This window comes from Camellia sinensis, chromosome 4 (genome assembly GCF_055761805.1).
Source record: "Camellia sinensis isolate YWXY chromosome 4, ASM5576180v1, whole genome shotgun sequence".
In the NCBI taxonomy this organism is placed as follows: domain Eukaryota; kingdom Viridiplantae; phylum Streptophyta; class Magnoliopsida; order Ericales; family Theaceae; genus Camellia; species Camellia sinensis.
In genome coordinates, this window is record NC_138964.1 from 35,756,652 (window position 1) to 35,768,385 (window position 11,734).

The following is an 11,734-nucleotide window of genomic DNA, read 5'->3' on the forward strand; positions in this document are numbered from 1 at the left end:
TTATTAATAACAACTAGTAAAGTTCTAAATAATTAATAACAACTATGACTTATTTCTATCCATATATATGTAGATATGAAAGCACGATTAGGGAATGCACTTCATTTTCAGTATGAACTCAGCAGAATTTATGGCCATCTTTTTCGTTGAATAGAAAATTCACCTTCTTTTTTTTTTCGTAAGCAGCAAATTAATGTGCTTACACATGAACAGCCCAAAGTGTACAAATTGGAATTGCCATTAAAGAAACATCCATTAGTGTCATCATCAAACATTCCTCATATGAACTTTAAGTCTATGAAAGCCACAATATTTCAACCTCTCTCCCTATGTTGGCCTACTTGCAGACCTCATGTTGTATTCCTAGTCTTCGAAACCCTAATTATTTTTGATGATGGAAAAGTGATCACCTACTTGTGTTGAATGGAGATCTCCATGAAATCTCACTTCAAGTTTCATGTGGTTGAAGATTGTTTCATCTTGTTCAAGAAGAAAAACTTGTGGAACCAATGAAGACAAGGGGTCAATGATTGTGACCGACATTCTTTTCTTTGTGTCATATCATATTATTACATTTCAACTATATGTGATGATAACTAGTTGTAAATTGTAATGCTATATGCACAGAAAAATTATGCACATGCAAGATTGTATCTAGGCCGTGCATCAATTTTTCTGCATATATTTCTATGATTTTTTTTTCTTGTGCACATTGCATTAAGAGTTATAAATTATACCTTTCTTTTAAAGGGGTTTGAAAATTGGAACTCAATAGGCATTATATTTGTGTCTGGCTAGAACTGCACCTTTTCAATGGATTAGTTGAATTGTTTGGGCATATGATCATCCTCTAATCATATAATGAATGACGCATACTTCAGAGATATGTGGTGGATTGATTTTGAACACTTAGTGCCCTACCTATCAATTTTGAGGTTGAAAATTGAGACAACAAGAATGAATGAAATCAAAATGGGATCATTATGATGATGGCAAGTTTTTCTTCAAGTCAAAATATTGGCACAGTTACCAAAAAAAAAAAAAAAAAAAAAAGTGGGAAACAGGTGGGATTGGTATCGTTACAATAAAAATGATTCATTAAGAAAAACTGTTAGTGGATAGATTGGTATCGTTACAATTAGGCTACAAAAGTGATTCATTAAGAAAAATGTGCACAAATTACACTAAAAAAAGGGATATTTGCATCCTTACCTTTTATATCAATTCTCACTTTGGTCTTTACACATGAAATCGTAACTGTCAATTTTTTATATTTTTTATCAAATCTCACTTTGGTCTCTACACATAAAACTGTGACAATCAACCTTCTGCACTTCTGGTCAAATGTCAATTTGCCATTTATGTTACTCCATTGTTTAAGTCTTTAAAAAAACTTAGTCATGTAACAAACATGTAATTTTAAAATGAGGGTAAGAGAGAAAAATTATTCTCATTTTCCACTAATATACTTTGTCCCATGTGATAAGTATGTGAGAGTTATATAATATGTGTGTGTGTGTGTGTGTCTGTTCATATGCTGAAAATTAGGACAAAGATGTAAGAAAGTAGAACTTTTTGAAATAAAAATATAAAAAATAAAAAAAGACACTTGAGAAATCGATGACCCTGTTACTCAGGAAAACAAAGTTTCATTATTCCAATTTTTGAAAAACCCTAGTTTATCTCCTTAATCGTTCACAATTTACGTTTTGTTTTAGTTGAATACAATCAAAATTTGATGTAAATTTTAGGACGAAATGTGCATAGACTGGAAATTTGGGTGATTTTCCTCTTTTGCCCTCATTTTATAGTCATATGCTTATCACATTACTGACTTCTGTTAAAAACTTATGATGGAGTAACAAAAGTGAGACATTGACACTTAGGGCTGGTTTGGCAATTTTAAAAAAAGTAAAAAAGTTACTTAAAAAGTTAAAAAGTTATCACTATTCACAAAAAAAAAAATTTAAAATTAATATACAAATATTAATACATAAAAAGTAGATGGCCCAAGATTGGTACTGACGTGATGAACTAGTTAGTGACAGAGACCAAAAAAAAATTATGTGTATATTTACTAAATTAGATGGTAAAGTTGGGCCTGTGGGGGCCCACCATGAGTCCCGTTTTGATAATCTGAACCATTCAATATGTAGAACTCGTCTAGTACTATATGCTTGTAAAAAATCATGTCTATCGGATATCGCTAACTATATGATCAAATCAGTTTTGTATAAAAATGGATGGTTTTATAGTTATCAGTTAACAAAAAAAAAAAAAAAAAAGCCTAACACGATCAGATAGCTATCGATATCCAATTAATGTGATTTTTTTATAAATATATAGTGCTTGACGAGTTTTACACATTGAACGGTTCCAATTAGAAAAACGGGACCCGTGGTGGGTCCCTATGGGCCAAACAACACCATCCAATCAAAACCTGAGAAAGAGACAATATTATTCTTATCTACTCACCCGACAGACTCCACTGCCAATCCGTACGGCCTCCCACCCTATCTTCTCCTATACACTTATTTATTGAATTTTTTAATACACATTTTTTTATAAAAAGTCAAAAAGTTAAACCAAACATCCATATTTTTTTCCTCAACTTTTTAGTCTAAAAAGACAAAAAGTGCACTTATTTATAACACCCTAAACAACCCCTTAAGTAGAAGTAGGAGTGCAAAAATGGCCCGCAGCCCAAAGCCCACCCACGACCCGAGGTAAGGTCGACCCATTTAGGTCTATTTGGACCCGGGCCTGAGCCCAATTCGAGACCTTGGGCCAGGGTCTGTGCCATTATTTTGAAACTCGGCTCGACCCATAGGCCCAGCCCATCGGTCCACTCGAGGATCGACCTGAGGTTCGGCTCACCCAAGGCCTAGTATTTTTTTTAGTGGAAAATAATAAAATTTTTGTAGAAAAAATAAAATAAAAAGAAACAAAAAAATTTATTCAGGCCCGCCTCAAGCTCGAGCCCAAGCCCACCGACCTGGTTCGAGGCCCAGCCAACTGGCCCGTCCAAGGGAATACAGGCTTGGGCTTGAGACTGGGCCTAAGTTTCTGGCCTGTGGACCGGCCCATCCCCTGTCGGGTCTCGTGGGCTCCCGTCAAAATTCGAGCCAGGCTGGATCAAATTTACACCCCTAACTAGAAACGTAGAGAGTTGATTGTCACGATTTCATAAATATAAGGAGTTAAATGTCACGATTTTATTTTTAAAAATTAAAATGAAATTTGACCAAAAATGTAGACAATTGACTATTACGATTTTATGTGTAAACTCAAAATCAATGGCATTAGGACACCACTAGATTCACAATAGTATGGGGTACATACCCAATTCATTCCCGACCAATCAATGCAATTCAGACCATGTCAACCAATAGAAAGGCACATATATTACCAATAAATAGTCAACATTTTCTTCGCAACTTAAACATTGAGGGCACGAATTAGGGTTAATGCTAAGGTGAGATTTTTATTAATTTTTAATTTTAAGTAGAGTACTTGAGTTTTGAAGTGTTACCTAGAAAAATATTTATACTTTGTAAGGAGTTGCAATATTTCTTGGTAAGATGAGACTGCATATTATTACCTTAAAAAAAAAGATGAGACTGCATATGAACCAGCCAAATTTTAATGGTACAGATCATTTATGTAAAAATTTTTACTAAAGAATTTAGCAGACATAATTAATAAGTGCCCATGTTTTATAGGAGTACCAACTAGATAATTTCTACATGAGAGAGGATGTAATTTCTATTTTAGTACAATTTTGGATAAGCGGCACAACTCCCACAAAATTCAATAAGTTTGAGCCCAATTTCTTAAAGCTCATTTTAAATCTAAGCCTGAAGTAAGATGGGCTCTGGCCCATGGTGATTTATGCTTGTTATCACTTTAATAGATAATTGTAATAACATTCATCAATTCAACAATTTTAATTGTGATTGCAATTTTAATTTTTGGATTGAAAATTTCATTTTGTTGCTCTCTAAAGGCTGTTTTGTGAAGATAAGCCATCTTCTAACTTTTAACCTATTTTGAGTCATATCATCTCTCACATTTTTTACACGTTTTTTTCAAAACAAGTCAAAAAAAAGTTAATTTTTAATCATTTTCCCAAAACAATCCAATCATGTTAGTCCTAAATGGAAATGAAATTCAAGAGTCATGATACGTTAGAGCGATTACCTGAAGTGATAGAGTTAGCGTTTGGAAGTTGAAAGGTGAAATGATTATTATACTATAATTATTTGTAAAATTAAATCTCAATCATCAAAAATCACTTGGTCAAACTAGAAATTGAATCCCATTCCTAACACAACTAGTAAGCGATTTCACCCATTAGACTAGTTGACATCTTATTTGCAAAACAAATGGCGTTCTTGTTCATGATCTTTGGGTAGCTCAACTCCTCATATATTATATTACTATAAGGATTTTTCTAACCACCATGACAACTTTCACTTGTTGAGAAGATCTATTCCTTTATATATCTTTGGCTTTACACGCACATCCTGTGCCATGTGTGAAAACTACAAGGCCAGTTTTTTCTCCCTTTCAAAGTGTTCTATTTAAATTTTTTATTTTAATTTTTTGCATTCTAGAAGTCAAAAGAAAATGACCCCATAGTGAAAGAGTCAAACTAGGTGGTGTTTGGGAAGAGTTTTTTTTTTTTTTTTTGTTAGTTTTTTTGCTAAAAGATAAAATAGGTTAAAAAATAAAAAAATAAAAATAAATTCATATAAAATATCACATCAAACCCATAATCATTTTACTTTTTCTCTCACAAACATCACATCTAATTACAAAAAAATCCAACTATCTTCCCAAACGCAAAAAAAATTTCCTTCAAAACTAATCAAAAACTAAAAAAAATCTACTAAAATAACAACTTCTCAAACACCCACTATATATACACAAGAAAATTTAACGTACAAAGGAGCTAATTCTCGCTGGCAAGAAAAAAAAAAACCTTAATTCTTAGGTTATGGTTGAATTAATGATTTTATCAAGAATTTGCAAAGAAAAATAAAATTAGAACGAATGAAATATAATTTTTTTTTTATTTTATAAATTTAAACCCACCCAAAATAAATAAATATCAGAAGAGACTTGTGCGAAGACGGTTTCAATCTGTCACTTGAAATTTGCAAATGGCCTTTTACATTTTGGATGTTATTTTAATAATTTTTTATTTTTATTTTTTATAAAAAGATGCATAGAAAAATAAAATAGTGATGTGATCATTTATAAATTTTTTTTTAATTTTTTAACTAAAATATTTAGTCCCCAAACGATTCAACTAGGGCCTGGAGAATGGCCCACCTAGCCACATGGACTTATGATATTCATCCACATGTAATATTATGATGATGATAATATATTATCAATGTATTAATTTAATTTAGGGTTAATTACATTTTCAATCTCCAAAATATGAATGCCCTGCCATTTTGATCTCTAATATTTAGATTGTGTCAATTTAATTTTCAATGTATAAAAACATTTTAATTTAATTCTTAATATTTAAATTATGTCAATCTAATCCCTAATTAAAAAACAAAAAATGTCTGACTTTGTTACTAAAAAGTGTGGGAAATCCTATGGGTGCACACTATATGCACCCTATCATATAAAAATGTCTAATTTTATCATAAAATTTCGTAACATCAACTATAAAATACATAATTTCATTACAAATTGACGTAACAAAATGTTCAAAATTTAGTGGCTGATGTTGCAAAAGTTTGTGATTTGGTTACGATATTTTTTGTTACGCCAATTTGTAGCGAGATTACTCATTTTGTGGTTGATGTTACAAAATTTTATGATAAAATTACATTTTTTATGGTAGGGTGCATTCCCTAAAAGTGTTTCAATCACCAATATTTAAGTTGTGTCAATATGGTCTAAAATGTATAAAAAATATTTTAATTTAGTCACCTAATATTTATTTAAATTGTATTAATCTAGTCTCCAATGTATAAAGGCCATGTATAATTGCCGGATTCTTTTTAATGGTATTAGATATGATGACATTATAGAAAGGCTTACAAGAGATAAGTTTATACCACGGAATTAGATAAGATGAATGATTGGATATATGATAGGACCATGGATATAATTATTAGAGATAAGTTATATCATGAGATAAATGATATTATAGAAGGAGTGATGAAATAAAAAATGTTCGGTTATGATGAAATAAAAAATATAATTTTTTTTAGTAAATTACACTAACATCCACTGAGATTTAGAAAAAATATAGTAAATCATACAATTTTGACATAATTCCATTAAGCTCTCTTGAGATTTTAATTTATATAATAATTAGTCCCTATTCATCAATAATTTGTGAGTTATATAGATGAAAAAGTGATGTTTTCATATCTTTTACACAAAAATGTATATTTTACATTGCTTATTTTTATGTTTTTGCATAATCTGAATTAATTTCGATTCATTTAACTTTACTAAAAGGAAAATCAGTGTAACTGTGTCAAAATTATAGGGCTTACTGCATTTTCTTCGAGCTTCAGGAGAGATCAATGTTATTTACCCAATTCTTTTTGACAATTAGATCAAGGGAAAAAATAATCTAGAGTGGTCTAATCTTTCTAATACAACACTACCTATGGTATTATTTAATCCTTCTATTTTTCTCTATTTAATCTTCCATATCATTATTAAAATTATTCGGAGTTTAGTACCATATAAAAAAAATACTGAATTTGACTATCTGGTGAGACTCACATGTTCCTCATCTACAATCCTTTCCTCCTTGTTTTGTAATTAAATACCAAACTAACAATTCAATGGATCCCGTATGTTTCCCTTACTTTCAATCTCACTAATAGTAAAATAATCAAATATGCTCGTAAAGTATTTATTCAATATTTCAATTGCATTTATTAACGATAGGACTCTTATATTCCTATATTAACATTCATATAATATTTTTGTACACATTATCTGGAATTGAATAGGTGTATTAAATTTTTGCCAAAGGAAAAAAAATTAATAAAAAAATATTTGAAACACCTAATTTATCATTCTTAAAAACATTTTTAATGATATATATGATAAATGTCAAATTTTAATTTTATCATTGAGGTCTAATCTCCATACCACATCATTATTAGTATTGTGGGATTCTATGTATGTATGTCCTTGCATGACGGAGCATCCCACAAAATTGGACTATATGAAAAAATGCACATTGGAGTTTACAAATAACATTTGTTACTTTCTTATACTATCAATTTCACTTCTATCACTATGTTCCATTAGGTTTTTTTTGTCCATTTTAAACCGGCCAAGGTCGGCTGGCATGACATTTGAATGACCAAAGTGACCTCAATCATGTTTAAAAAGTAGAACACTTCCCTTTGGCAAAGTATCCCAAAGAAAAACTAAAATCTTTTTGGAATCCCACAAAGGAAAATCAAATGGGATCATCCTTGTGTTGCTGTTGCTGTGGATCTGAGAAAGTTGATGACAGGTATGTCAATGTTTTTTTTTATTTTTTATTTTTTTTTCATACTTGATTTTTTGTGTTTAATTTGTTTGGATGTTGAATATAGGATGGCAATTGGAGGAGGTAACACCCAATGGAGAATATTTACCTACAAGGAGTTGCATACAGCTACCAATGGATTCAGTGAGGATAACAAGCTTGGTGAAGGAGGGTTTGGAAGTGTTTATTGGGGAAAAACTTCAGATGGCCTTCAGGTAACCATGTCATGGGCGATTTTATTATGAGTAATGATATAGTAGAGTTAGATCTTATTATTTCAAAGCGAAAAATCTAGAATAGTCTAATATTTAAAAAATGTCATTGTCACATAATTTTGATTGAGTATTATGTATAAATCTTCTCGAAAAGGAATTGGGGTAATTGTTGTATCAAAATGCTATTGTGCTCTATGGTGGGCCAATCATGAGCCTATTTTCATGATCTGAACTGTTTACCTTTTAGAATTCATTAATTAGATTATGCATACAAAAAATTAGGTTAATTTATTTTAAAAGATCATGGCACATTTGATTTTGATAACAAATTGTCCGTTTTGTAAAGACAAATGTGATATAATCATGTAGCAACCGATGGCCCACCAACCAAAATTTTTGCATGCATAAGCTGCTCGACAAATGTTACAAAATGAATAGTTCAAATCGTAAAATTAGATCCGTAGTGAGCCTCATATTGAGGCACAACAGTGACCCAATTTCCCGGGACATCATCTCATCATGTTGATAGAGTGTCTATATAAGAGCAGCATTCACAAAATTATTGAAGCCAACTAACCCATCTCAATCGGCTGTGTAGCAAACAAGATCGCTCCATCCATCCCTTTTGCCAATACTAACTTTCAACACATTTGGTTTTGTGTTTTGGATGTTTTTTATATTTGTAGATAGCAGTGAAGAAGTTGAAATCAATGAATTCAAAAGCAGAGATGGAATTTGCAGTGGAAGTAGAAGTACTAGGGAGGGTAAGGCACAAGAACTTGTTGGGTCTGAGAGGGTATTGTGCAGGGGGTGCTGATCAAAGACTCATAGTGTATGATTACATGCCCAATCTGAGCTTGCTTTCTCATCTCCATGGTCAATTTGCTGGTGAAGTTCAGATTGATTGGAAAAAAAGAATCAACATTGCAATTGGCTCTGCTGAAGGACTCTTGTATGCTCTTCTCATTCTTACCTTAAAACATTTTACATTAATTCAATTTAGTCTATTGATGACGTTTTTAAAATTGGACTGAAATCACAGGGTGAAATAATATATTCACTCTCCGCAAAGTGATTAAGAGGTTGACATCTAATTTGAAATAGTTGATTCCCTTTTAAATGAACCTTTTTTTTTTTTTTTTTTTTGTCTTTGATTTTTATTTCATTTGTCAATTTGATTAAATTGATACAATGTGAGAAATTAAAGGACCAAATTGATACAATTAAAAAGGACAAATTACACTAACAGTCCCTATAGTTTGGGACTTGTGTCACTTTAATCTCTTACCTTTCAATTGTGACATTTTTTACCCTGAATTTTGAATCTTGTTCCAAATAAGGGCAATTGAAGATACCATTGTTTAATTTCAAGGGCAAAATCATCAATTTAATAAAATATAAACTAATTTGACAAAAATATATGTCAAAAAAATATTTTTAATTTTTTAAAAAATATTTCTATTCACTAAATATAAAATTATGTAAAATTGATCAAAATTAATAAAAATTACATAATTAATTTTTTAAAATTAATTTTACATGATCATCATCCAAACACAAAATAAAAATTAATTGGGTAAAATAAATAAATAAATGTCTAAAAGATTTATTAATTTTACATAATTTTATCTTTAGTGGGTAGAAATAATTTTTAAAAATTCAAAAATATTTGTTTGACATTTATTTTTGTCAAATTGTTTATATTTTATCAAATTGATAATTTTACCCTTGAAAAATCTAATGATATCTTCAATTGTCTTTATTTGGAACAAGATTTAAAATTTAGGGTCAAATGTATCACAATTGAAAAGTCAGAAACTAAAATGACACAAGCCCCAAACTGTAGGGACTATTAATGTAATTCACCCAATTAAAAATACAATGAACAAATTGACATAAAACAGACAAATTACATGAATCATGAGTATAATTTGTCTTTCAAAAAAGAAAATAACAAAATTCATTCTAAAAAATTTTGGGAATGAATAAGAACAGACTTCTTGGATTCTACATACACAATAGTGTAGACAACACAACATTTATCTTGGCTACCCTATTTAAAATGAGAACACTTTTCTGAGAAAAGATCTTGTTTATGTAATAGTTTGTTTAAACAAATGTACTATATATGTAACATGTAAGTCGAAATAGTCATATTATTGACCTTTAAGAGAGTTATTTCTTTCTTGTTAACTCCTAGCTTACATTGAAGGTTTTTTTTTTTTTTTTTTCCTTTTTAATTTTTTTATAAATAAAATAAAATGATCAACTGAATTTCTTATCATATGTTCGTATCATTAAATATAAATACATGTGAAACCTATTTTTTATTACTACCTAACAAATAAATAAAACCAATCAAAAAAATTAACTTTGTGTGTAACGTTTTGTAAATGTCTAAGCCCAAGAAAAAGAACGTAAAAACCCAAACTGAATATTTCAAAAAAAATGTTACTAACACAAATAAATCACACACATATTCTCAGTTGTTTATCGATGTAGATAATATGGGACCGATATACGTATGAGTGTCTTTATTCTATTCTATAATTTGTTATTGCGTTAGTAACAGTAGTATTTTAGAATATTAGGTTTAAAGTTATTGTGACCAACATGTTAAAAAAAATCTCAAACTTCACAAATAAAAGATAAAAATACCTAACATAGTTGTTATGTCTACCGTTTTTTACGTAGGTACTTGCACCATGAAGTAACACCCCACATCATTCATAGAGACATAAAAGCGAGCAATGTGCTCTTGGATTCAAATTTCGAACCACTTGTAGCTGATTTTGGGTTCGCAAAGCTAATCCCAGATGGTGTTAGCCACATGACTACTCGTGTAAAGGGCACTTTGGGATATCTAGCACCAGAATACGCTATGTGGGGAAAAGTCTCTGAAAGTTGTGATGTGTATAGTTATGGGATTCTTTTACTTGAAATACTCACCGGTAGGAAGCCCATAGAAAAGCTTCCCGGTGGTATCAAGAGGACAATTACCGAATGGGCCGAGCCTTTGATACTCAAAGGAAGGTTCAAGGAACTTGTTGATCCAAAACTCCGAGGAAACTTCGATGAAAACCAATTGAAACAAGCAATCAATGTCGCTGCATTGTGCGTCCAAACTGAGTCTGAGAAAAGGCCTACCATGAAAGAAGTAGTTAGCCTTTTGAAAGGGTATGATGCCCCTAGAGGAAAGGCTATGCATAATAGGATTGAGAGTGTCAAGTATGGGGAAGACTTGATGACAAATCAAACTAGCGATGATGAAGATGGTGTTGCTTGTGATGAAAGTAGTGCTTATGGAGTGTTTGGTGCCATGGATGTGCAAAAGATGCAAGACCCTTATAAGCGATTTGGAGATAGAAGAGTGGCCAAACATGGTTAAGGTAGAGGTTATTTCTTACTCAAGATGTGTTGATATGAAAATCCACATTTTGTTTTTCCAGTAATAGGAAAATCAAGACTATGAGAAGGAATTGTCTTTTTCTTTTGTTTTTCCTCGTAGGAAATAGTAAGTATGAAGAAATTGTAATAAGCATTGTTTTTCTATTCTTTTTATTTGTTTATTTTAATGTAATATTGATTAACTTGAAAAAGTAGCTTCAAATCATCAAAGGGTTTGTCAACAATAATGAAAAATGGAGAAGATACAAGACATGAGTGGACGGAGATCCAAAAAACATGAATATTTTCAAATATGAAAATAGTCACAATGTTTTGAAACCTAGACAATTGATCAAATCCGAAAAGTGATCAGGTCACGGGTCATTGGTTTAACTGTCGGATGAACCGAAATTGAACTATGATGTCATAATTATTTAGTACATATATTAATAATTATTTTTAACAAAAAAAAATAAGAATTAAGATGCATTCATTCAAAAAAATTTATAGTTTAAGATATATGTAATTTATATAAATATTTTTACATTGATGTTATTTGTAAAAATATTAATTATAATAATAAATGAGAGAAAATATGTTGAAC

At 30.5% G+C, this 11,734-nt stretch overlaps 1 protein-coding gene across 1 annotated transcript; it reads left to right on the plus strand.

Annotated features, from left to right (window-relative positions):
* Positions 1-7,409: 7,409 nt before the first annotated feature.
* Positions 7,410-11,361, plus strand: LOC114300870 (PTI1-like tyrosine-protein kinase At3g15890). The gene is made up of 3 exons (XM_082922865.1): positions 7,410-7,743; positions 8,430-8,695; positions 10,438-11,361. The coding sequence occupies exons 1-3, from the start codon at positions 7,507-7,509 to the stop codon at positions 11,129-11,131; spliced, it is 1,197 nt and encodes a 398-aa protein (XP_082778991.1). The 5' UTR covers positions 7,410-7,506; the 3' UTR covers positions 11,132-11,361.
* The last annotated feature ends 373 nt before the right edge of the window (positions 11,362-11,734 follow it).

Excerpts from the sequence above, each read along its gene's own strand:
- LOC114300870 (XM_082922865.1), top strand. The coding sequence starts at position 7,507 with ATGACAGGTATGTCAATGTTTTTTTTTATTTTTTATTTTTTTTTCATA. Across the intron at positions 7,744-8,429 it reads AAACTTCAGATGGCCTTCAG|ATAGCAGTGAAGAAGTTGAA; the intron begins GTAACCATGTCA and ends TTATATTTGTAG. Across the intron at positions 8,696-10,437 it reads GGCTCTGCTGAAGGACTCTT|GTACTTGCACCATGAAGTAA; the intron begins GTATGCTCTTCT and ends TTTTTTACGTAG.